The sequence below is a fragment of the Alexandromys fortis genome, unplaced genomic scaffold (assembly GCF_014885135.2).
Source record: "Alexandromys fortis isolate MF-2015 unplaced genomic scaffold, M_Fortis_MF-2015_v1.1 scaffold_5, whole genome shotgun sequence".
Taxonomy (NCBI): domain Eukaryota; kingdom Metazoa; phylum Chordata; class Mammalia; order Rodentia; family Cricetidae; genus Alexandromys; species Alexandromys fortis.
The window spans coordinates 12929741-12957613 of record NW_026067924.1 but is presented as its reverse complement, the minus strand read 5'-3'; the positions used below and the strand labels follow the sequence as shown (position 1 = coordinate 12957613).

The following is a 27873-nucleotide window of genomic DNA, read 5'->3' as shown; positions in this document are numbered from 1 at the left end:
ATGTATATATATATATCACTTTCTTCAGAGTCAGAAAAAAATCAAGTGTTACAGAATGAATGCAAGAGTCTGAGTAAAGAGGCAGAGATATTGTGAAGGACAGCAATATACTGATCTGAGGTGACCATGATCACTAGTCCTGGAATAAAAATGATTTCTTCTTGAAGCCAGTTCATATCCTGTAGTCATATCCTGTAGCCATATCCTGTAGCCATACCCCATAGCCCTACCCTGTGAATGGCAGAAACACAGATACAAGCAGCTCTGTGATAACTGTGATGACAATGCTAACGTTCCCTGAAGCAGGAGAGTACCTGTAACCCTACCTAGGGCTTTAACCCTTATTTCCTTCCTGCTCTATTAGTGAGTGGCCTTGGGGAAATCTTCCAGAGTGTATAAAAGGCAGGAAGTAAACTGAGCCCCGGACTCCAGTGCAGCAGCCTTCTCCAGTGGGCCACCTACCATCGTGGAAGTTTTCTGAGATGCGCTTGTCTTTGAGTCAGCCTTGCTTCTGTAAGTAAGCTCTCACTAATGCTCTTCCAAGCAAGTCTGATCAATCCATCATTCCTCCAAATCCTATCCTGTGTATCTGGTGTTAATACATATATTTAATTGAAAAGAAACACAACAAAGACTTACAGGAAAAATTACAATCTAAAAATAACCTGTTTAAGAGCAAGGTAGATCATTTAGAACAGCTTTTAAACACGAGAATTATCGTTCTCTCCTTGAGACAAGGAGCACTTTCGAAGATGATTCAGCATCTTCCTTGGGCTAAAGGAAGCAAGAGAACAGTAAGAGGCTCATGATATCACTGAAGCTCGTAATTCTAGTTCTGGAGGTAAAAGGAGAGATTACTCCTTGATTTTGGCAAACTGGTTGTCCCAGTTTACTTAGCAAACTTCAAGCCAATTAGTAATTTTACTTCAAAAAATAAAAAAAAAAATCATACACGCTCACACAAACACATAAGTGAAGGGACATTATCATGGCATCTAATGGTTAGAAACCATGGGCAGTGTTTCAAAATCTTTAAGTCCCAGGGCAGGTCCCAGAAGGAGGAAATGTGCAGTACAATTGATGTTTCAGAGAGGGAGAATGTACTGGAAACACTGGAGTCTATGTGTTCAAATTGTCATGACAGTAGAAAGAAGAAGGAGGTGTTTTCTTGTTTTCTGAATCTTAAACATGAGTTTGCCCACTTGAGTCAACCTTTCTAATGGACAGCACTGAAGCCCAAAGTAGGCAGTTATAGCAGATACCTGTTTTAATCTTTTTGTCACACTGGGGGAGACTGAATGACACTACCATGTTGACTGGTTCTGGTGCTAAAGCTCTGTGGACGACATTGGCAGGAAACAGAATTCATGACAGTCGTGAATTTTAGGAAATGGAGAACAGAGTATTTGCCTCTTTCCCATCCTCTTAGATTTTGAGAATTTCCCAGCTGAAAATAGATATCACACACCTACACACACATGTATGTATGTAGATATAAATTTGTATATATGCAAAATAACCATCATATTTACAGGAAATGAAAAGTCTATAGATTATATATTAATGACTTCATTATGTAGAAAAAATGTGTTTTTAGCCATATTGTATACTACAAATGCTTAGATCTATTTAATTGTGAGAATTTGCATTTAGGAGTTCTTCAAGCGAAAATCTCTGACAATGACCTGGTATGTTCTAGACTCACATTTAGTGCATCAGGAAAGTGGGGAAATCAGGTTTCTGACAATCACATTTTATATTTCAGTTATTATTTAGGAAAGTGTCAAGAAATGTAAAACATAATTTAAACTTGTTTTCTATATCCTGTTTCTTTTGCATAGAGAGTTAAACTGTTTACATGAGATTGGTCTTAGAAGCCACTCTAGCTGCTAGTTCTGTAACTCTGTGCTCTCTCCGTAGACTTAGCTATTTGTGGTCAGAGCCTGAGGGTCTCTGGAGTTTCAGGAATGAAGCCTCAACTACATGGCAGAATTCAATTCCAAAGACTTTTCCATGTCAGAAGAGGATTAGGAAAATGTGCCATCAATGTATTAACAGTCAATGAATTAGAGAAGGAAGATGAACAGAACAGTGAAGAGCTGGTTGAGAAAACCAAAAGAAAAAGAATACAGGCTCAGAGAATCAGACTGGAAGAGCAAGCAAAGTGGCCTCTTTTAGATCAGGAAGGCAAGGACGATGAGGAAGAATTTGGAGTTAGTAGCAGTGAAGATAAGTAAGAAGAAGGGAGCCTTAGGCCAAAGAATGCAAAGCAAAAGAAAGAAGAGAGATTACGGCCAAATTTCCTTATTGCAGGGGAACCAAAAGGAAAAGTAGATTCTAGTTCACAAGCTAAGGCATCAGAGGAAACTAGAGACAAATTCAAGTAAACTAGTGGTCAAAGTAGATAACCTAGGGAAACAGAAAAGGTGAAAAATCATCAAAGTGTTTTACTTTGCTGGGGAAGTACTGATAGTTACCAAGGAAGTAGATACTGCATCCAAAAAAAAAAAGCAATTATTTAGCAAGATGAAAAAAAAAAAAAAAAAAAAAAAAAAAAAAAAAAAAAAAAAACAGAGGCTAATGCCTCTCCAGCTGCCATCACTCTCTGCTGGGTGGGTATAAAACAAGCGGTGTGAGCAAATGTTTGTTGGGAAAACGGATCACAAAACAAAACAAACAAATGAAAAACAAAACAAAAGAAGACACTCTTGAGAAGTTCAAATTAGACTGGGAGAGCTTCAAGGAGGAAGATTGGTGAAGAACTGGCCATCCAAAACTAAGGGCAACAGGGTACATTGAATAGAATGATTTCTGGAATGTGTGGTTCAAAGGCAGTTGGAAATCAGTGGAGGTATCAGGCTGAGCAAAATGAAACTTTGACATTCTGGGTAGCGGCATCATCTTCCTGAAAATGTGAACTCTTCTGTGTGTCTGTGAAATAGCTCCAGTGTACAACAGGCTTCCAGGCAAAGCCTGTTTTCTATATCACAGTTTGGTTTATGTGTCTTAGTCTCGCGTGGTGCTTGTTTTGATAGAATCCAAGAATTTGGCAAATAACCAACCTCTTTATAGAGGAATTTAAATTAGTTGTTTATGTGAATCTTTCAGTCACAGATATTTATTTACAACTACATGTACTCAAGGACACTAGGCAGAGATTATACTAGTGTTGATAACCTCTGATGAATGAATCTTATTCCAGCTTCTGCTTCTATATAGCAGGGACACTCCTGATCATGTTGTTGTTGAACATTTTCCTTTGGGAGATGGTAGCCTCTGTTCCTGTATATACGAGTGTTTCTGGCTATGATGGAATGTCTCTAAAAGAGCTTCTGGATCATGCCGTGACAGAGTCTTATAATATCAGAAATCTCACTGCAGAAATGCACAGGATATTTGTAAGTACCTCACTTCTATTTGGCTCTTTTACAAAATGAACCTTCAAGCCAGCATCCGCAGAGTCCCATACTGTACTAGAAAGCACGTGGCAGCAGAATCAGATAATAATTACCATCAGGAAAGCCCCCTTAAGTGAGAAGTGGAACAAGCATAGAAGAACTTCTTGAAATCTCAAAGAAAATAGTTGGGGCCGAACTGTTTGGGAGGTTAGATGGGGGTGGTTGGGGAAGGTGGGAAAAGGGATTAGAGAATTGATGTGGAAAAAGAAGATAAAAAGATCAGTTTGAGGATGTCAGGATCCCCTGAATTCACAGAAAACCAGATTTGATAATGTAAGTCTGTAAAGCCAGTGCTACTACAGGGAGGTAGGAAATTATAGCAGGGTGATCTCTGGCAGTTCCAGTCTTGTCAGCTTGTAGTGTGTTATGGCAGACAAAAGGAGATAGTATCTCCAAGAAGGTAGAATGCAGGGACCAAAACTTGAACATAAACTCTGATCTCCCTCTCCCTTCCCCTTTCTCTGTCAACGCAAACACAAAAGTTTTATATACACACACACGTAGCAAATGCATCAATATTCTGGTTATGAATTAAGTTACTCATGTACAAATTAAAACTGATTTTTTTTCCAGATGGAGGATGTGCGATATACACCAGGCCGGTGGTTCCCAGAAAGAGACCTTACTGCCTGCCACACATCTGCCTTATCTGTTTTGATCCCTAAGAATAGAGCCCAGCAGTTCTGGGTGAGTACAGCTTGGGTTTTAAGCTGAAGAAGTGACTTGGCCGCACTGAAGGTGGTTATGGGTAAGAAGATAGTTATGGCAATCACACATGCAGAAGAATAAAAAAGGAAGGAATAATCAAAGAAACTTCGCATTATATATTTGATAAATTGTAAGTAAAAGTAAGGATTAAATAATATTTTCATAGATCCATAAATTGTGTGCAGGTAAACTATTTTACCAAAGCCTATATCTAGGATTATAGTTATTATTTTGTAGGAACTTTGAACTAAATTGCACAATGCTTAAATATATTCATATTAATATATAGGGAATGCAAATAGAGTTTCATTAATTATAATATGAAATGCTACTGTATTCACTACTTTGCATATTACTAATCACAAAGAAATCTAAACTTTCAACTTCTGGTTGCATCTAACCTGTACATCCACTCCTCAATAAAATATCTGTCTTCTCCCAAGCATTAACTGAAAGTCAGCTGAACAAAAGGTTCCCTGTAAAACACTGCAACTCTCAGAATACAACTATGTGCTCATTTGTGATGACAAGGTTCATTCATCAAACCATTTTCCATTTGTAGTCATTATATTTTCTCCTTTCTGATTCCTGCTTTAATCAAACACATTTGTGGTTGATGTCATATCACAATGTCAAAATGTTGGACACTAGTGGGTCAGTGGAATCCGATCTAGTCTTTTTTTTCATTATCAAGTGATGTGGGAGTGTCATATCAATCTGTTGATTTCATTGGCTCAGCAATAAAGAAACTGCTTGGCTGGCCCTCATAGGTTAAAGCATAGATGGGAGGAGAAAACAGAATAGGATGCTGGGCAGAAGAGGAAGTGAGGTCAGACTCTGCTCTGCTCCCGGAGAGACCCGACAGCTCTGCTGGAGCAGAGACGCCATGCTCAACTCTCCCAGGATGGACAGAGGCTAGAATCTTCCCGGTAAGCGCACCTTGGGGTGCTTACACATATTATTAGAAATGGGCTAGTCCAGGTGCGAGAATTAGCCTGTAAGGGCTAGAGTTCATGGGCCAACCAGTTCTTAAATGAATACAGTTTGTGTGTTGTTATTTCAGGCATAAGCTAGCCAAGCGGCCGGGGTGTTGGGGACGCAGCCCCGCCGCTTCCTATTTCAACAATCAAGAGAATAACTATCAGACAGCAGGATGGCAGCATTTTATTCAGGGATGATTTTCATATGTGACCTTGGCAGTGAGCACATACTGGGGAATAAAATTTTCCTGTGCTTTCCATCATTCCACTTATTAAAGGCAGTGCTGTTTCATGGTTCTTCACCTGTACATGATCACACGTGGGCTGCTCAGCAAAAAGGAAGAATTATGTTTCATGTGGCATGAGGAAAGCACACATAAAAAGACCCAGTTTTCTTCAATGAATTTTTGTTCCACTGTCTAAAAGTAAATAAAAAAAAAAAAACAACTCAGTCAGTGAGGAGCCTGATGTTTTATTACAAAAGCATTCCTAAAGGGAAAGCATTTGGGCCACTTTCTACTGATGTGCAGTGCTGGTATCAATTTTGTATGACACAGGTCCTATGACCATCTATTCAGTTCCTAGGAAGTCTTGGTTACTTGTGGAGAAACAAATAAACATAAATAAATAAAAGAATATTGCTTATACCAGGAGGACAGTTTGTAGAATTTCAGATGGAAACAGAAATATTATAAAATATGTTCATTATAAGAAAACACGCATACGCAAATAAGGCATATTTAGTGTGACTTAATCAATCCATAGACAAATGATGAAACTTTGAAATTTTCATAACAACTGACAGCTACATAAATATAATAAATGTATATTTTAGTCTAGTTTCTTTGAGCATATGCCACATGGGCTAACTCTGATATATTTTACTAATTTGATACAATTGTTTAATAATGGGTATTTAGGGTGAATTCCTTCTGAAAGAGACGATTGGCTTGTTGGGTGCTTGGAATAACCCTCTGCATCACATCACAACTGAACTAAGTCATATGGAAGATGCCCCTAATGATATCATATCAAAAGCAAAAGTGATTGAAGGAAAAATAAAAGAACTTCTAATGGCTCTAAAGAGCATACTCAACAAGGTATGTATTCTTCTTATATTCCCTTCCTTTTCTCATTCATCAGATAGATAGCCATGGTAGTAAGAAATGAATGCAGAGCTGCCTTATATCACATTGCAAAATTTAATTGTTGTGAGGAGTGGCAGGCTGTGTCCCGTCACACACCCAGCTAGCTTTACACCGGAAATAATTGCACGGAAACTGTATTCATTTAAACACTGCCTGGCCCATTAGTTTCAGCCTCTTGTTGGCTAATTCTCACATCTTGATTAACCCATTTCTCTTAATGTGTATCGCACCACTAGGTGGTGGCTTACCGGGAAAGAATCTAGCCTGTGTCCATCTCAAAGAGGAGAGCTATGGGCATCTGCCTCACTTCCTTTCTTCCCAGCATTCTGTTCTGTCTACTCCACCCACCTATGTTCTGACCTATCAGGCCAAACAGTTTCTTTACTAATTAACCAATGAAAGCAACACATAGACAGATGACTCACCTACATCATTTAATCATCAGGCTTCATTACCAAAACTTTACTGGTAGTGCTATACATCTCTAGGGTGCTTTACTAAGTACTTCTTTACACATAAGGAATCTCAATACATAGGAAATGCTCTTAATAGCCCTTTGAGCAACTACCTTTCCTTGGCAACGAGAAAGACTCCTGACATCACCAGATGTCCTCATCACAACTTTTCCTTGACTATCTGCACCTGAAAGCATCAGGTGCAATCCTCACCAAGTCTGAGATTTCCATTCCATGTAATTCGTGGACAGTAGATTTAGCTGAAAAGTACAGAAGGGCAATGGTTCCCTTCAGAATCAGGGAAACAAAGTCTGGGCCATTGCTGAGGACATGTTTAAATTCCCTCATGAGAGAACTGGTATTGTCCCATGGTAAAGTCCATGTTTACAGGCAGGTAGCACCTTCTTGCTTCTCTATCTGCCTTGTATGTAAGACCATCCTTAATATGGTATCTACTGTATATAGGAAATACATCCAAGAGTTTCTCTTGTATAATTTTATACTGAGTCATATACATTAAAAATTCATGCCTTTGCCTGAGATTTTACATTTCTAACTTCATGCCAAGAGTCACTCCACATTTAAAATAAATAACGCCAAGCAAACAATAGTGAAAATAAATGAATGTCTTTTGGTGTTTAGGTTAATCCTGGATTCTCAGATTATATATATCCCACCTGGAATGGACTGGCATCCTTGCAGTCACCTGATGAAGACACTCGCTTTTTTGCTTTGTATGACTTACTCCAGTGCCTGAAGAAGGATACACATAAGGTTCTCTCTAATGTCAGTCTCCTGAAGTGCCAATTTGTCTATGGAAGAGAATGTTAATCTTCCAGACCTCCAATCTAATTTTGAGGTGTCTTTTGTTAATTTGTCTTGTCTTAACCAATGTTTAATTTGTAACTTTGAATGGATTTTGTTTGTGTGGAATCCTTCATTAACAATAAAATAGACACTTCAGACATGTTATCTACAAGCTAATTTTGTTAACATTTTTATTTTTCCCTGAAATACAAATATATCACTAACAGAAATGTGGGTAATCTATCACTAGCATAGAGATGGAGGTAACTAGTCTTTCTCTATCTTGCTAGTCAGCTTTTAAATAATAACACAGAGAATTCTTATTAATTGTGAAAGCTTAGACTATAGCTTAGTCTTGTTCTTAAATAGTTCTTAAAACCTGTTTCTATTAAACTATGCTTATCCTCATGACTTTTTACCTTTCTTTCCTTATGTATATCTGACTCCCTTAGTGTCTTGTTTTTATTTCCCTTATGCACCTAGATTCATCCCAAGTTCCTGTCATTTGACCAGCAGTCCTGCCTGCTCATGCCTGTTCAACCTTTTCTTACACTAGTCAGTAATACTTCACACAGTGTACAAATATCCCAAAACAGTCATCATTAAGAGATTTGATTGCAAATAAGACAATTCACAATTTCCTTAGAATCACAGCAAGTCAGTATGGGTCACCTTATAAAAGCAGGGTGAGATAGTGATCTATCCTACAAAGAATAAGGAAAATCCAAGATTCTTTAAGCAAGGCTCACACTCTATATAGGACAACTTTCATTGTGAAATGATAAACAGTACAAATACTATGATACTGCCCAGTGCCTAAATGCCATTAAACTTCTAAAGAGCACAGAAACTGTGAGGTTGGAAACATCCAAATGTCTCCTGTCATGCTTCCCTAAATTTTTCCTTAAATTCATCTTGGGCACATGCCCCCCATGATATCTCTTCACTCTTGTCTAACAAGGATTATTTGGTCTAGTTTCAAATTTATCTCATTCGAATTATATAATATAGTCCTCTTGTCTTCTTGTGGCTCAAGACATATGTCAAAGAAGTGAGAGATGTTCAGCCCCTAAAACATTTCTAGTCTCCTTTCTGTCACTGAATACACATTCATTTAATGTCCTTAAAATAGGATGGTACATTAGTAGAAATGGAAAAAATGTCCCATTACTAATTTGCTAAGTGAACTTGAGCACGGTATTATTGACAAGATCTCAACCTTAATTGGGACTATTTAAGCAGTAAAATCAATGGCACTCAATCACTACTGAACCTTTCCTGGAATTTCAACCACTTCCTTTCTCTTCCTGTTCATGGAGATTCATATTGGGTCAGAAAGTAAAATATTATATGTGCTTTAACTCACTATAATTAAGACAGAAATAATTAACATGAATCAGACTGCCTATGCCAGCCACAAGGAGAAACTTTTCCCATGAAAGTTTTCTAAGCATTTCTTATTGTTCTTCTTTAAAACTTGCATACCTACAAATATTTATGTTTTGGAGGCCTTTGGCACAGTGGTTAATAGGTAAAAACTCTATAACTCTATATGAAAGACATAGTGGAAGAGGGACACTCTTACTAAGTTTTGCCTGGAATTCTTGAGACACTAGGATGCTAGTTCACCACCCCAACACACACACACACACACACACACACACACACACACACACACACACACTTCTGTTTGGCTACAACATAATGAACTATACTTTTATAGGACTAACACAACACCTTCAAGGTACCTAAAACCCTACTAACCTCTTAATCAATTATACAAATTCTCCTATCAATTATACAAATTCTCCTCTTAACGGGATCTCCTCAGCAATGGAAAGTTGACTGATAATTCTTTGTTCCGTTTTCTTTCAAATCTACCTATGATTTTTCTATCCATGTCTTACTCTCAAGGGATGGTCAACCAACAGCTAATGAAAATAATTATGTTCTAAATCTACTTTTAAAATATCGGTCCTTTGACTGATGACTAACAGAACCATTCTAATATCTTGTAAAACATGTATTATTAGCAGCATCATGTCTCTAACCTAGCGCCTTCCCCACATACTCAGCAGGCAGCTGGAACTGCTGCTTCTATATGAATATCTTTGCCACAATCATGAGCAATTTGCATGAAAGACAAGAATGAAAAGCCAACCGTGTATAACATGGAAACCACTTCACCACAGATGTGTATGATAACTTATGTTACTATATATTACTGTGTGCCTACACACCATGAAAAAAGATGGTTAAGTCAATTTAGCCATTAAAGCCATACATGTGCTCCATTGAGAAACTCATTTACTCCCGTGCTTAAAATGACTTTTCCAAAATTACTACTCAGAACCACTTACTTCTCTTAATTGCAAAAATAAAATTTAAAAATTGTAAAGATCAAATTAAGCAAAGCAAACCTTTTAAGGCTGTTTTTGTAAATTTTAATTCTGGTTAGCACAACTGGTTTAACAACTGTTTTCAATTTTAACTCTAGTTAGCACAACAGGTTTAACAACTGTTTTCAAATTTATTTCATAGTCATGCTGGGAGAATAAAAAAATAGCTTAACCTTGTCACATGAAGTGAATAATATATTTTCAAAAGTCAATGCTAACTGTTGATTCCCCAATTTATAGGTCACTCTAGAGAGCTGTTATTGGCCTCTTAATACATTTTTTTTTTCTTGTCCACTTACTCAGTCACTTTGGCAAGCGGCGGGTTTACACTGATGAGCAAAATGTCATGTGCATCTGACTGCATTAAATGTAATTTCTAACTGGGAGAGAAACAAAACACAAACAAGACCCAAGAACACTGTGAAGCAGATGAACAGATTTTGGGGAAGTGTAAACTCCAAGGCAAAGCTTACTTCTTGTGGTACATCAAACTATGTGTGCTCTCTTGGATCATAGATCAAGTTTTTGGCTGTACTTTAGAATTTAAGATGCTCCTACATGATTTCAAAATATCTTTTTCAGATATCTTGAAAGAGGGAGACATTATGGGGTTAGGGAGAAACGTGGCACTAGGAAAATCCCCAGGAATCCAAAGGATGAGAGCTAAGACCTTAACAGTAGTGGAGAGGGTGTCTGAACTGTCCATACCCCGTAATCAGATTGATGACTACCTTCATTGTTGTCGTAGAACCTTCATCTAGTAATTGATGGAAGTAGAGGCAGAGATCCACAGCTAAGTACTGGGCTGAGCTTCTGGAGTCCAATCAAAGAGGAGGATCGATAATATGAACAAAGGAGTCAGCACCATGATGGGGGAAACCCACAGAAACAGCTGACCCAAGCTAGTGGGAGCTCACTGTCTCCAGACTGACAGTCTGGGAACCTGTGTAGGACCAAACTAGGCCCTCTGAATGTGACAGTTGTATGACTTGGGTAGTAAGTGAGGCCACTGGTAGTAGGATCAGGATTTATCCCTAGTACATGAACTGGCTTTTTGGAGCCTAGTCCCTCTGGAGGAAACTTGTTCAGTTTTGATATAAGGCAGGAGGGCCTTGGTCTTGCCTCAAGATGATGTGTCAGACTTTGTTGACTCCCAGTGGGAGATCTTACCCTCTCTGAGGAGTGGATGGGGTGTCGGATGGGAAGAAGGTGGAGGAGCGGGAGGAGGAGGAGAGGCAGAAACTCAAATTAGTATAAAATTTAAAAAAAGTTTTTAAAAAATAGAAAAGAATAAAAGAAATTAATATGAATCTTAATAGATTATTGGGAAATTTTTTAAAAAAGTCTCTTTCTAGCACAAGCTAAGCTTTAGGTGTGTACTTCAAGTAGATCTGAACAAGGGAGCCCTAACTATGCAAACATTCCAGTTAAACTGAAAGATTTTTGAGAACAAATATTCAGCAATCTCATGAAAATTCAGCACATATTGAATATATGCCTAAAACTTTTCCAGAAGCCAGGCAATGGTGACATGCACCTTTAATCCCAGCACTCGGGAGGCAGAGGCAGGCAGATCTCTGTGAGTTCAGGGCCAGCCTGTTCTAAAAGAGCTAGTTCCAGCACAGGCACCGAAGCTATAACTCTGTCTCAAAACAAGCAAACAAAAAATACTGTTTCCAGAGTATAGAAACTAAATCTCACTCTATTCACCAAGTATTACCAGTATTCAGAATTATGTAATTAAACTGTAACATACATATTGCTATTATTGCAGTGCAATGACTTATTACTCACACAAAGTTTTGAGTGACCAAGATATATTGAAAGTAGAAATGGTTATTTTTGTAAGGACCCTCATTTCAAAGTCTAGTGTCTTTTTCCTAGAGACACACCAGAAGAACACACAGTTGGATGTGGTTATGACTTAACTATGTGTGCCTCTAGGAGACCATTATATATTTTAAGTAAGACACCCAACAACATGATTAAGAATCATGCTCCCTGTGCTCACTAGAGTTGGGCACTGAGAGAGCTACATTGTTTTCTGCATGTTCAGTAGACCATCAGGTGGATGAATCTCTATAGGGATTGTTCATTCAGGAATTAGATAGTAAGTTAGTATTATAGACATATACATATATCAAAATGACTCAGGAAAATATGTAATGATATAGAAAACACTCTAAGGTTTGAAAAATGACTATTCACTTTGAGTTCTTTTATCAAAACCATCAATATAACATGGATACATTATTTCTAATGGTTACAAATACCACAGTAGAGATATTCAAATATTTATTCAAACACAATGTGGATGGACAAGTTTCTTAACCTTATGGGCATTTGTTCTAAAATGTAAAAAAAAAAAAAGTTAGACTACAACTGCCAGTTTAGTATCAGACAGTGGAGACATCAGGTATTGAAAAATATCCAAGTTGTCTCCATCCGGCCTTGATTTATAATGGAGTTTCCTTGAGGAGGGGCAACAGGGTCTTCCCTGATACCATAAGCTAAGAAATAAAATGTCCAGTGATAGGAAAAGTGATTCTTTTGCAGTTGTTGTTCAGAGAAGTACTATAGATACCGAACACTAAAGTTTATTGGCAATATTCTGGATATCTTCCAAAACTTAATGATAAGACCTCATTGGTAAAGATACAACGTAAGTCATATAACATGGATAAATTAAAGTGGTACATCTCTTGAAGCTTTATCACTACTGCATAAATTCTGTAGTGCTATGAAGAGTACCAGGGAAGAAAAAGGAGTCATCAATTTGACCCAGTGATGAAACATGCAAGTTACATTGCCTGTCTGGCAAGAATAACCACTGGTGCAATAGTGTCAGGAACACTCTGGAAGTCATAAGTCACTTTCTGGTTAGTTTTAAAGCCCCAGTGCATGAGAAAGCCTGTATCTGATATGATTGGACTAAGAATATATAGCTAAAAAATTCATTGACCATAGATGACTACCACTTCCTATTATTCCCTAGACAGAACTTAGTACTAAAAAGACTCCTAATAACTTATTATTATATTCCCAAATAAGTTCATCTCTAAACTGTCATCTGAGAAATTCTTTTTTGCAGTAAATGTTGATTAATAAATAGACCTACTGAGAATGTTAAACAGTATAAGGCTGTAGAATGATTACAACTAGATGGAACACATACACCCACTTCCTTTCAAGACTCAAGGGTCCCTGATGAAGTGGGGGCAGAAAGAATGTAAGGGCTATAGGACAGGAATAAGTTATGTTGAAAGTGTCTTCTCTGTACAGCACAGAAGCTTCAATATAATCTCATACTACTTGTGACAGTATGCTTAAGATTTGTATTTGCCAAAGAAAGAAAAAAATACCAATCTGGAAAAGGGACTTTGGCAGGAAGTTGTACCCCTATCCAAGGACCATTTTTATTGATAGCTACTGAGAAATAGAGAGACAGAGACAGAAATAGAGACATGCAGAGAGAAACAGAGAGACAGAGAGAGATAGAGCAAGACAGAGTAAAACGAGAGACAGAGAGACAGAGAAACACACACAGATGGAGAGAGAGAGACAGAGACAGAAACAGAGAGATACAGAGAGAGAGAGAGCACCAGAGTCAGTTTTCTCTAGAAGTTCAGACCATTGGAAGATGATCATGCACCAATAAAAGTCCATACAACCAAAAATATTTGGCAGTACAAATTGGTCTTGGTAAGTTTAACAATAGCCACAAAAGGAAACAAAGGCAGCAGTGGTAGGTGAGTAGAATGTAGGGTATATCTTGGAAGAATTGGGGAGATAAATGAATAAATTCAAAACATGTTGTGCAAGCTTCTCAAAAACAAATTTAAGAAGAAGGGGGAGATTAGTAAGGAAGCAAGAGATCTTTAGGATGGGGAAACCAGTTAATAAAGTCATTGTGATCAAAGTACAAAATGTTGAAATAAAACCCATTATAATCACTTTTAGTATATGGTAATAAAAATTTTTAAAGAGGTAGATTTGGGGAACACAGAATCATCCTAAGTATACTCTAATTCATGACTACCTCCTAAAACTAAAATCATCTGGATTATCACTGTGGATGGATAAGCACAGAGACATGAAGATGAACAAGCTGAAACTTAAGTATGGACAATGGTTCCCTCCTCAATGAGTACATTGTGTACCACTCTGTCCTATGCATGGGATGCTTAGGAATGCTGCATAAGAGTGTTCAGGGGGAGCATCTGCTGTAGAACCTTTTGTAAGCCTCTTCTCTGAGGATTGAAATATTATGCAATCATTTGTTTTCCCAGAAATTTATCAGTGGGGAAGAAGCTGTTCACCCAACTCCAGTCCGTTTTAGAAAGCACTCATTGCAGTAAAACAGCTCTGCTCTATAGGGCTAACCAAAAGTCAGAGTGGATGGCTGACTGTGGCATAGATGGCCTACATCTAGCAAGGTTGATGAAGCCATGGCAAAGAATCAGAGCAAACAACTCAAGAAAAAAAATAGATTATAGGTCTGAAAAGTACATATTGATATCTAGTGATAAATATTCTATTATATCTGAGTGTTTGCTTTAGAGCAGTGGTTCTCAGCCTGTGGGTCATGACCCTTTTGGGAGGGTGGGGGTTGAATGATTCTTTCACTGAGGTCACCTAGGACCATTGGAAAACACATATAATTACATTAAGATGCATAACAGTAACCAACCTGTAGTTATGAATTATCAATAACAACAATTTCATGATTGGGGTGTCACCACAACATGATAAGCTGTAATAAAGTGTCAGAGCACTAGGAAGGTTGAGAATCACTGCTTTTGAGGAAAACATTGATATGAGAACGGGAGCTGTTCATGACATACTGAACAATTATGAGGGTTTTGTTTAGCATCCACATAGATGAAAATTTCGGATGCAATTCTACTCTTTCATGAAATAGGCCACACTAGGCACTAGGAAAGCATGCTAACCCTCACCAAAGCTACTGTTATCTAAAACCAACCTCTGTGTGTCTTAATAGTCTAGTGATGTATCAGAAGAATATTGACAGGTTACCAGCTACAGTTAGCTGTTAAAAAAAGGAATAAGATAGTATACACAGGCATAGGGGAAAAGCATCTCTAACACTTCTAAGTTTATTGAATGTAATGCCACTGCCTGGCATGTGTTACCTCATTGTAACTTAGTGAGCAGCAAGGTTTCTATGTCTTCTTACACCATTCTGGTTGTTTAGACTACATTTGGACACTTGTTGGAACAAACTGATTGGACCCAGTTCCTGAAAGACATTCAGTTGTCTTATCCCATTATGTGGAAAAATCAGACTGGGGTTGAACTGGAATATTCTTTTCTGCTCCTTGTTTCACAATTTAAAATGCACTAAGGGATCTGCATGGGGATAACTGGCATCAATGAAAGAAGCAAGGGTGGGTCAATGACAAGGGCATCTCAGAAAAGTTTCACCGTAGTATGTGCGCCTCTGGAGAAGGTTGGTGCACTAGAGTCCTGGTTTCTGGGTACTTTTGAACTCATGTATACTCTAGTAGATTGCCCAAGGCCACTCACAGGTATAACAGCAAAGAAATCAGGTTTAAAACCCTGGATAATTTTCTAATTACTCTCCTGTTAGTAGTGTTATCACTATTATCATGGAACTGTTGTATCAGTGTGTGTTTGCTATTGGTAGGGTTAACTAATGACCAAGTCAGTTTAGAGTTCTCCAATGCCAAGTTGACTACATGATCACTGATGGACATATCAGACCATGTGTAAATTTTTGTATGCTAATTACATGCTAAGGCCAGGAGCAAGCATAACAAGGCATGTCCACCACAACCACTGTAACACAGCAGTTTGGTTACAGGAGTAACTGCTAGTTAAACTGCTGCAAGAAAAAACTGATGGGTGCTGTGAGATACTGGCTCAATATTGAGTAATAAAGCATACACATACATGATCCTTTCAAAGAGACATGAAATTTATAAACCTTTACTGAAAGAATGCAAGAGTATGAGGAAGGAGAAGATGTGAAAACATACAAGAATGTTATACCTGGTCTGATATGTCCATCAGTGATCATGTAGTAACCTAGGCTTTGGGAAACTCTAAATTGACTTAGACACTAGTTATGGCCTACAAATAGCAGCCACACAGACATAAGGGTTCCATGATAATAGTGATAACACTACTAACATTTGCAGAAGCAGGAAAAATACCCAGGCTTTTAAACCTTATTTCCTTCCTGCTATAGCTGTGAGTGGCCTTGTGGTAACCTGCTGGGCATATAGGAGGTCAAAAGCAAACAGAAATCAGGACTCCAGTGCAGCAGCCTTCCAGTGCCCTTCATTCTGTCCCACATAGAAGAGAAAAGACATTCTAATAGTTAGAAATCATGAACGCTGCTTAAAAGTCATCAATTGTCATGACAGTTTCCAGAAAAAAAACCATATAGTTCAAATGTTGATTTTGCTGAGATTCAGAAATGGTAATTTACAGAGAACACAAGAGTCAGTATGTTCAAAATGTCACAGCTAAGAATGAAGAAAATGTTTTTCTTGTTTTTTTTTGCATCTTATGCATGAGTTTGACTACTTGGATAAACCTTCAAAACTTTCAGTGCTGAAGCCCTGAACAGACAATGATAGTGGACGTATTACTTACATGCTTGACTAATCAGGGGATATGGAATTATTTGAACAACACCAATATATTTATTGACTGTGCTGGTACTAAAGTTCTGTAAGTGACAAGCACAGGAAAACAGAATTAATGAGATCAATGTATTTTATAAAATAGAGAACAAAAGTATTTGTCTACTTCATGTTAAATTATGGAAATTGGAAAGCACACCTATATATACATACATAAGCATGAATCTATAGACAGATAACTATTTATTTATAAAATATAGATTTATATATATTTTGCAAAATAATGTCTGAAGCCAAGATATGAAAAATTAAAGTCTAAAATATGAGTTTATCTAATAGCTTAGTTATTAACCTAAGAAGTCTTTAGCAAAATTGCTTAATACAAACGCTTAGATCCACTTACTTGTGAACCTTTGGGTTTAAGTTTACTTCAGTCATAAATCTTTAACATTGGCCTGGTATATCCTGAGTACATGTTCATGAGCATCACAGAAATTTGTGTAGAATTTAGATTACTGTGAATCACATTACTTTCTTATTTTGCCAATTATTTATGGGTAGTGATATCAACTTAGTTTCTATATCCAGTTTATTTTTTTGTTGAGACTGTAACTGTTGATATGTTAGAGACTGTCTATTGTTTCAGTAAATTGGGGAGGAATTCATCAGTGGTCACTGTCAAAGATACAAATATAATATTTTTACAGAACAAGCGATGTGGATAAAAATAAAGATTACTAGGGCTTCTGTGCTTATGTGACCAAAGGTCAATTTCCATGTGGGGTACAGAGTCCATAGTGCTGGCCTTCTGCCTCTCAACTTCTATTAATACTACTTAGTTCTAGTTTCTTTTGAATATTTTTCATCTTATTTTTGCTTGTTTTTATTTCTACATTGTTTGTTTTGCTTGTTATATTTTTGTTTCAAAGAAACAAAGAGAGAGCGAAAAAGAGTTTGAACAAGAAGTTAAATGGGAATGGAAGTTGGAAATTTACAGCTCTTTGGGAGAGGGTAAAGAATATAATCGAACTATGTAGTATGAAAAAAATAGTAACAAAAGGGAGAAAAGGCAAGTGAGAATAGCTTATCTCTGCTTGATATCTGCATTTTATCTGAACAAGGGCATTCAGTGGAGATGATGAGAAAATAAATTAGACCTCAATCCAAAAGATGACACCCAGAAAATATATCATAGCATTTGTAATAAATGTCATTCACAATTCTTTTTATTTGCGTGTTTTCCTTTCATGTTGTGTTCTAGACTTTACAGTCATCAACAGCCTATACTTTCTAATAAACCATTAAATGTTCACAAAATACCTGATCTTTAGTCTAAATAAAATAGTTAAATACATATGTTTAAAATGTATGTGATAATTAATACATACTAATTCATATTTTTGTATTTTAATTTCTTCTTGTTTAGTCTTTTTGAAAATGTTAGATTAATTTTATCAATAGTAACACAATTCCATTCAGAATTTATGATTAATTTTCAAGCTATAATTAAGTATATTTAGTGATAATAGAAACAATTGTCCAATTTAACAGTATATAGTTAAATGAACCATCAGTTTTGAACAGCAAAAAACAAGAGAGTAATGAGATTTATCCCAAATCCCAGAGCAAAATGAGCTTTGAAACATGAGCTTTTTTGTTATTTCAAACACTTCATTTCAAAACATAAATATTGAGAAGGGTGAGAATACATAGCAACAGTGAGAGAGGAAATGGTTCAGAGGTTAGACATTTAGATGAAAACAAACTGAAACTTCAGATCTAATGAGAAAGAGTTGGTAAAACAGACATTTTATTCCTTAATTTCAGGTTTATTTGACACTCACTTTTAAAATTGCAAATTATTAAATGCATTCAGTGCATTTCTATTCTGATCATGGATTCCTCATTTTTGTTTAAACATTTACAGACATTAAACTTACTCAGAGATCAAGAGCTCATGGCCAAGACTTTCAACAGTTGCCACACTTTTTCATTCAACACCGTAGAAACAAGAAGGAAGCCAAAATGATCTCAGTGAGTCCTCAGTCCATGGTTTTATCCTGAAGAGCTCAAGCGGTACACTGGATCAGCCATTCTGTCCATCATTGTGACCACTAGATACATATTATAATCACACCGACAAGGAAATGCTGAAAAATTGAGCAATGACAGAAAATCGTATTATATAGTTGATGAATTATAATCAAATAAAATTTTAATAACAAATAATAAAATTTTGTAACTGAGTTATAAATTGTTCATTTAGATTATGCTAGTTTAGCAATGTCTGGCTACTAGGTTTTATTGATTATTCTGTAGGAAACTGGCCTGAATTGGATACCTATTTTAAATATTCATTCATATATGTACATAAGAATGTAAATCCAGTTATTTTTATTACATATTACTAATGGCACCTCATTAGTAATATTTTATACTACTGACAACTATCAGCTCTTCTTGATTCTGAAGAATCCCCTGGTTCCATGTTTGCATCTTATTCATATGTTATTAATCTCTGGCTTCATGGACTTTTCCTATGGCTTTACTGCAAGGACTCAAACATGAGGATTATGCAAATACTATATAATGTTCCTCAGGATGAAACCATGCTCTCAAATATCAGGGAAAGATCTACTTACTATGGCAGTTATAACTTGTAATTTATATGTTCATTCCTGTATGACCTTTACCATGACTTCTCTTAAAATGATTTGATTTGGTCTGAACATCATACGGAAGTAATAATGAGAAATGAAGGTAGAGGGAGAAATAAGATTTTTATAACATTCTATACTGGTAGACTCTTCATAAACTATTGTATTGATTTCACCCCAGTGTCCTCAAAAATGGAATATTATCATACTAACTGAGGAATATAAAGCGAATATTTGAAAGTTTATTACAAAATTTTAACCACCAATATGCCCAGAAAGAGTGGGAATCTGTAGTTTCTCTAACTCCTGCTTTCACTGTTAGTGATATGCCACAATGCTGCCAGGATCCGTCACCATTGGTAAGGTCTTTTCCTTCGTATCTTTATATAAAAGCAGTGTGTTTCATACCTTTCTAGGTATTATATTTTATTACCACAGAGTTGCTTATAAATACCAACACTGTCAGTATTTTAAATCAGAGCTGTTTCCTGTCTGATCCTGGCAGTGAGCACACACTGGGAGGTCAAACTCCACTGAGATCCCCACTGGTGCTAAAAATGAAGCGAGCACTGTGCCATTGCTCTTCATCTGTTCGTGCTGACGGATGGACTGCTCAGCTAGAGGCAAGGACAGAGAGTGAAGCAAACCGAGAAAAGCACATTCGTGAATGACAGAATTTCCTTAGTAAATCCTTGTTCTCAAATCCCCTACAACCTAACTATCTTAGATGAGTGCAATTGTCAACAATCTAATTGTCATGATGACTCTGACTGAAAATGATTTGGGGCACATGTCACATTGGTAATGGTCATTTGGGCACCTAACAAATCCCAAGAAAGCTTTCCCTTTGTGTAAGGTCACAGTTATTAATACTGTCCATTCATTTAGTACTAAACATATCAAAAGCAAGGACTTTTTCCTAATAGAAAGAATAGATGTCTGATTGACAAATGATGTGATTGATATTTTCCTACTTTCATTTACGTCAAGCCTTAAAAATCTACATTGATGACTTAGAAAATCACATAAAAGCAAAACACATTTTATTTCACAACAGTATTTTTTCTCTAAAATCATATCAGGTGATAATCCTAGTAATTTTCAAGGTCCTTACACATTATTTGGGACATTGGATCCATCTTGAGAAGGGAGACCAGAGAGTCTTTGAGGAAGTCAAATTTCCAAACACCAGTAGCACATGGATGTTTGACTGCACAAAGTCAGTATTCCAGGTTTTACTGGTAGGAACTCATTCCCACTCTCCCCAAGCCCCCACCTCCTTCTCATACATAGGAGACTGTGAAAAGTTCTTCAATTAGTAGTCTCTACCTTGTAATTGTACATATAATACATTTTAAGTTTATTTTAAAATTAACAAAACGACACGAAGAGGGAAGATGCTATTCTATAACCTCCCGGGAGTGGAGAATCGTGTCAGGTTGCTCTTATACACATTTCCTATGACACATAGTGGAAAATCTTTCACGGAACAGTCAGTTTCCTAAGATTTCCAGTGGTAAGACGTAAAACTGATATCATCTTTAAATGCATAAAATAAGAATTCCTAAGTAATTTTCAGTTATTCTGAAATTCCATTATATTTTTTTTTTCTATTGATTCAGTCATTTCCTAATTGAACGTATTGGCAAAACTTAACCTTTTGTCGGTTAAGATTTTCTCACTCTCTGTTTTGGTTTGAGTGTAAACTGTCTCCACCGGCATTTATGTTTGATTTCTTGAGCCTCTGTTGTTTTCACAGTGTTGGAAGTCTGTTGAAACTCTGGTCATAAGATTTGGTGGAGAAAAGTGGGTCACTGAGAAGTGGGAAATAGCTGAGAGAAGTGTATGTCTATAGGACAGGCCTTTTACAATGAATCCCTCTTCCTGCTCTCTCTCTCTCTCTCTCTCTCTCTCTCTCTCTCTCTCTCTCTCTCTCTCTCTCTCTCTTTCTCTCTCTCCAAATACACCCAAAATTGATGCATCATGTTTTTGTTGCCAGAATTAAGAGCTACTCCTAACCCCACTTTCCCTATCAGAATGAACTGTACCTTTGCCTTTAAGGTAAAACCAACAATTCCTTTCTAAAGAAGCTTCTTTTTGCACAAACAGTAGCTATTACAGAAAGCTACAATAGACCATGTTGCACAGAACAATTGACTGTAAATTGTTTTTTATATCTACAATATAATTCAAACTTTGGGGAAATTTTCAGAATAGGGGCAGGATGCTTGTAAGAGCTAGTGGACCACGATGTTTTCTGTGGCAACTGAGTCTTTGCACTCATGAAATCTCAACATTCCAGGCCTCTAAAACAAGACCCAGGTAAGTACAATAGTTGGCAGAGTAGTATGAAGCAGGGAAATCTGTTGTTAGGTAGAGGAAAGTAGGTGATCAGTGATTTCTGTGAGACAGAAAGGTCAATCTTCCCTCAGAACGGGCCCTGAATGGTTACTCAACAGAAGTTGTCATTTCAATAAACTTACAGAGAAAAGACTAGCATTCATCTTTCTTTATTAATTTCAATGAAATATCTGTCTTATGATGCACTATCAAACAAACAAACAAAAAAAAAAAAAAAAACAAGCATTCCTTACTTCTCCTCAGCATTCTTCAGAGACTTTTCCCGTGTTCTTTATCCTGAATCTAACAGGCTTCCTTTGGGTTGGTATCTGCATCGGTTTAGTGTCCACTCAAATCTCCTTCATTTAACTCATTAACATTGTGTTCTTGCGAATCAAATCACACACCATTGTATTCAGAGAATGCCAGTCGGGCAATTTAACCTTCCTTCCTACTGCTCCAGATACAGTCCTTTCATTTGTAGAATGGGATGGAGCATAAGGGGAAATGAAAATTTCTCTACTCTCCAACTTACATAGCGATATGATAGAGCTATTTTAGACAAGATCACAATTTAGTTTCCTCTCAGTGGCAACTGACTCTCCTGTGGGTCACTTTGGTGCTTTCCAAGGAGACATACTGACAGGATACAACAGGATGCAGTATATTAATAACCTTGCTGAATTTCCCTACCCACTACACAGTTCTGACATTTGCATTGTCCTTTACATCCTTTGTGTAATGTTGGCTCAAGTTAAATCCATAGTCCTAGAGAATGGTCAAAGTGATCTTTATGATGAATGGCCAAGAGACTACTTGAGCAGTGAAGTAACAATAGCACTGAATCACTGCTGTCTCTTAATTGGGGCCTCTAAGAGCCTTCTTCTCCTTTTCATATGGTCATAAGCTAGCATAGTCATTCAAATTCACTAGCACCCATCACCTGAGGAACGATATGCCATTCTTCCCTTCTTTCGAATCCCGCGTGTACTTTTGTCTGGGAACAATCTCCTTAGAGTCATTCACTCAGACATTCCTGAGAAGCTCACTAATCCTAATAGTCATTCAATACAATTAGTCAGAACATCTGATATTTGACTTATTCCATCTGCACAGTTATGATTAGTTGATGGGAGCTTAGCTTGTCAAATGTGACTAAGCCACCTAAGATAAGGACTCATCACACTGTCAGATGCCCCTAGAGGAAGGTGGGTTACCAGGTACTATTTCAAAGTATCAGAGATCTGCAAGGATTTCCAGACAGCAGGAGACCATGCAAACAGAATTCTAATGAACAGAAAATGGAAACAGTGGAGGAAATGGGGAAAATTGAATGTTGGGGGAAGGAGCAAGGAAAAGCAAGACTCAATGAAAGCATATCTTTAAAAAGCATGTTATGCTTTTATCCTACGATGATGCTAGTATACTTTGATGCTAGCAATGATACTACAGGGTTAGGATACTAAACTTCACGATCCCGTAAATCTACTTTAAGTTTTAGACCCTCCTATATTTTTATATCATCTTCTCCTTCCACTTGCCTTTTCTCGACTTAGGTGTTTTCTAGAAAGTTTCCTTGCATCAGAAGTACCCTTTCCACTGGGCAGTGGTGGCACACACCTTTAATTCCAGAACTTGGGAGTTAGAGATAGGTGGATGTCAGTGAGTTTGAGGCCAGACTGGTCAACAAAGCAAGTTTTAGGATAGCCAGGACTATTACACAGAAAAATCCTGCCTCGAAAAACAACAACAACAACAACAAAGTACCTCTTCCTCGTCTTTCATCCATTGAGTTGTTAGAGCTTTAGAGAGAACAAAACTAGATAACACTCCATGACAAAATTCAAGAAAAATTCTTGCTATGCAATAAAAATTCCTAATGGTTATAAGATAACAGTTCAGGTGAAACCTATTGGATTCCTCACAGTCAGGCTCACTTCACCTGAACCTGACTTCTCCCTGATTGTGATGATCTCTGTCTTTTAGAACGCATCCAAACACCACGCTTCAAAATGTCTCAGTTCCTCTACTTTCTCTTGAATATATTCAAGACTATTATTGCTCTGACATGATTCACACTTTTCTTTAAAAGATGAGTGCATATCATGAGATCAAGGGATGCTTTATATATGTTAGTTTTGGCATTATGCATGCACGATGATAACTAAACAGGGAGAAAATTCGGCAATGACTACCAATTCTAAAGTATGTAAATTTCATGGTATTATTTAAAGCATGGATTTATGCTAACGTTTAATCAATTGTATATGATGGAGAAAGGCCTCTCTTCAAAAATTGCATATAGCTGAAACTGATTTTTTTTCAGAAAAAAAAAGGTTTTATAGCTGTGCTAGACAGAATCAGCAAAGAAGAGTGAAAAATAATGTTTCAAAAGAACATAGCAATCAACTGTCTCTAATGAGAGCATTTGTGGTTGCTTCTGTAGATTTCAACAAAAAGTAACATTGGAGTGAAATAAAAAAGTAATTGTTTTATTGTAGGAATAGGAGCTATGATACCAAAACAGAAAGAAACACACTCCACAAACTGAAGCTTTAAAATGTCATGTCATGGGCACAAAAATGCCAGAAGAAAGAATAAAAAAGAAATGGTGACTGGTAGTTTTAGCTGAACTTGGATAAAGTGTTAAGCAAATATGCAAATTACTACACTATGGTCAGAGTAGTGGATACTGCTAAATAAAGAAAATGTGAACAAAAACTATCATCAAAGAAATTACTGAATGATCAAATCATTTCTATCAAGGCTTCAGAGTTCGGATGGATTGATGAAATGCTGATTTATCAAATAAAAAAAGAAAATGTATTCATGAATTCATTTTCAATATTTCTATAACACATGCATACCCTGACTTTAACAAAGAGGAGATTAATTTTATTATAATTCATTAGTAAGTAATCAATGTTTAAGTTTTTGTAGATATTCCTATAGAATAAGAAATGGGAACCCCTGATGCGTAAAGCCTTTCCACCATGGACAGGGATAGCTATCAGTTTTGAGTTGTATGAGAGCAGCACAAGGTACTACACAGGAAGATAGCTGGAATTTGATGATATGCCTAGAATATATGTGATCATGGGCTAGAGGTGATTTTGGAATGCAGAACTGATAGAAGAAGACAGGCAAGCTAGTCTATATTCAATGTCGACTATGTAAAAGGAACTCATCAAGGACTCTCCAATGCAGAAGAAATCAAGGCAGCCATCAGCAGCCCATGGCTCAACAGTGGAAGATGGCACATGGGAATGACAAAGGATCTTCAGAGAATTAGAATAGTTACAAAAGCAAATGAGGGGAAGATCCATGAGATTAATATGAGGTCAGTTACCCATATGGCCAGTTGCTCATTTATTTTCCAATATGAACCAAATTTACCAAAATATTGTAACATAAAACATCATTAAGCTGGACTTAATCAAATGGTACTTCTACATATGTAATGTACAGGATGAAAAGACTTACCATTCTTAAGCAATAACATGACAGAAGTCACTATCTTCCTTGTTCCTCATTGGATTTGTTCTTTTTTTTTTCAACAAAATAGACAAATCTTTATTCAAACTAACCAAAAGGCAGAGAAAGAATGTTCAAACTAACAAAATCAGAAATGAAAAGCGAGACATAACAACAGATATGAAAGAAATCCAGAGAATCATTAGGTCATGTTTATTATTATTATTATTAAAAATTTCCACCTCCTCCCCGCCTTCCATTTCCCTCCCCCTCCCCGCTACACCCCTTCCCCTCCCTCTCCAGTCCAAAGAGCAGTCAGGGTTCCCTGCCTTGTGGGAAGTCCAAGGTCCTCCCCCCTCCATCCAGGTCTAGGAAGGTGAGCATCCAAACTAAAGGAATTTGTGGTTGTCTACAAGATTTTCTTTGTTTAATCTTAGTTTAGAGTAATTTTCTCTTTTCAGTGTGAGCATGGCCTAAATTTTGAGACAATATTTCTCTCTGAATATGTGTGTATATGTATATATGTATGTATATGTGTTTGTCTGTATGAGTGCATGTACAAGAGGGGGTGGGGGCAGAACATGAATAGATGTTTGTGATAGTGACTATTGAAAACTTTACAAAATTTAGAATGGAAAACATGTGACAGAGGAACAATTCCCCAATCTTGGGAAAGTCACCAGACTCCAAATACCCAAGAGGCTTTTAGAAGACAAAATATATGAGAAGAGCAGAAAACTTTCAACTGAACATGGTAGTCAGGTAGCTGTGATGTAAAGAATCTTCATTTAGACAGATTAAGAATCAAGTCAAAAACTTGTGTTTGCACATGGCAATATTAACCCCTTTGATTTTCATCAGGCAGGTTTAGACCTCAAGTCCTGCATTCCTGAAGACTACACCCACTCTGTGAGAAGAGATGACAGTCTAGTCTTCAAAACTGTGACCTAAGTGTTTGATTGCATCTCTTCTTCAACCATGACTGAGCATAAGACTACACTTTCAGTAGATGGGGTAGATTATAAATGACTGGAACATGATTTCAATATCATTTAAAAAGTGCTAATACAGTTGATACAGGAAAGGAAAAAAGTTGAGAACAGGGTTCAGGGGAAGTTAAATGTGGCAAGATTTGTACTCTGACCAATCTAGGATTTGCAGTGGAAATGCTGACCACATGAAAGATGTGTCGGTTATGAGCAAATGAAAAGCTATAAACTGAGTAACAGTCCTCCATAGGGTAGAAAACAAGAGAGGACTTTCTATTCAACTCCCAGCTGCAGCACAAAGATGTCTTAGAGGGAGGGACAGCACATCAGATAAAATCAGCAGGTTGGCCAATATTGCCTTTGAGCAAGGGAGGGCATTACAGAGGACCTGAGGACATCTCAAAGGAATCTTAAAGGAAAGGCATATTGAGTTTTCTCAATTTGCCCAGTAGACTAAATTCCATGGCTTTCTAAAATCATTGTGGACTAAAGTCAGCACTATTAGGAGGAGGAGATAGATTGGTGAACATAAAAATGATACTGCTTGCCCTAGGGGTAGGCAATTAGCTCTGCATCAGAGAGTACTCTACGTGCAGTTCTCTCATGTAGATAGGAATGCTGGATGTGAGTGTGCAACAGGGACTCAAGCTACAAAGGAGGGTGTGAGTGTTCTCTGGAACCTGTGAAATTTATGTCAAACTTCTATGGTTGAGAAAAGGGGAGTTTGTAAGGAGGAGATTACTCATGCAGACCAGGACCCTTCCATAAAACACTTGGCACACAGAGCTCCATGGCCTAGGGCCAAACAAGAAATTCTCAAAAGGTGAAAGATATCTGGAGGGGAAAGATATTTTTCAGGTCTGAATGTTTGTTGCTTCACTTTGGCCATTAGCCAGATAGCATCTCTTTCTAATCATATGTCAGAGTTCCAGGTGGAGCATCCCAAACAGTTCATAAAGCTGTATGTAGACTGTAGGATTGAAAAAGAAGTAACAATGACATCTATGCTACTCTACAAAACCATATACTTTGGAAGAAACAACTGATATATGCTTGAGGATTTATACTGTATAGCTCCAATGTCAAGATGGGATTAGTGTCCATGTAGATGCAGAATTAGGAAGTGAATATATGTTTTCTTGAAACAGATAACTGTAGGTCTATGGAAAGGAAAGTCTGCAAAACTTCCATTGCATAAATCCAACCTCTATACACTTTACTCATTTGAGAGAGAATCTGAAAGAATATTAAAGATAACAGTTAAGGAATCTATGAGAGTGTACATACATGAAAAGAAAGGGATTCCTGAGAACCATTGGATTATTGTATTAAATCCCTGAGATCAGGGTGAGTTACTGTTCCAAGAGATATTGGACAGTCTGGTTTCCAAGGTCCCGCACACCATTCTTACAGCTACATCTCCTTTTGAACATGCACCAGAACTAACTGATTGGCCTAACTTTTTAGGCAGCAAACACACTGTTTTAAGAATATGAAAAATTTTGGTTGGCACTAAGGTAGAAGATCCTTGCATGTCAATTGGCTGTCAGAGTCTGGAAGCTCCTATGGAGTTGTCTTTTGGAGAATTGTCCAGTGATACTATGGCTCAAGTACTAATGCTAGCAGCAAACATACAAAACTATACTTATTAGGGAAAGAGTGTCACAAATGGCTTTTGGTGCAATGAACAAACCTGATATGATTAAGGCCAATGCTAAGGAAATAAACCACATTTTGTATTTTAAGCCAATGTACAATCATTTACTTGAGAAGTCATAGACTCTCAAGAAGAGTTAAAGATGTTTGTCTGTTAAATATATTTGATG

At 37.1% G+C, this 27873-nt stretch overlaps 1 protein-coding gene across 2 annotated transcripts; it reads left to right on the top strand.

Moving 5' to 3' along the window:
• The first annotated feature begins 440 nt into the window (after positions 1 to 440).
• On the top strand, positions 441 to 7580 carry LOC126501734 (prolactin-6A1-like). 2 transcript variants are annotated; one of them, XM_050142568.1, is made up of 5 exons: positions 441 to 513; positions 3220 to 3398; positions 4032 to 4145; positions 6067 to 6246; positions 7392 to 7580. In XM_050142568.1, the coding sequence occupies exons 1-5, from the start codon at positions 483 to 485 to the stop codon at positions 7578 to 7580; spliced, it is 693 nt and encodes a 230-aa protein (XP_049998525.1). In that variant the 5' UTR covers positions 441 to 482. The 2 variants fall into 2 exon arrangements, with proteins under 2 accessions (XP_049998525.1, XP_049998526.1); XM_050142569.1 differs by having other exon boundaries at positions 451 to 513; positions 3223 to 3398.
• The last annotated feature ends 20293 nt before the right edge of the window (positions 7581 to 27873 follow it).

What these genes read in the sequence shown, in the direction of transcription:
- LOC126501734 (XM_050142568.1), top strand. Translation starts at nt 483, where the DNA reads ATGCGCTTGTCTTTGAGTCAGCCTTGCTTCT. An exon ending in CAGAAATGCACAGGATATTT is followed by an intron (nt 3,399 to 4,031) that starts GTAAGTACCTCA and finishes TTTTTTTTCCAG; the next exon opens with ATGGAGGATGTGCGATATAC. An exon ending in TAAAGAGCATACTCAACAAG is followed by an intron (nt 6,247 to 7,391) that starts GTATGTATTCTT and finishes TTTGGTGTTTAG; the next exon opens with GTTAATCCTGGATTCTCAGA.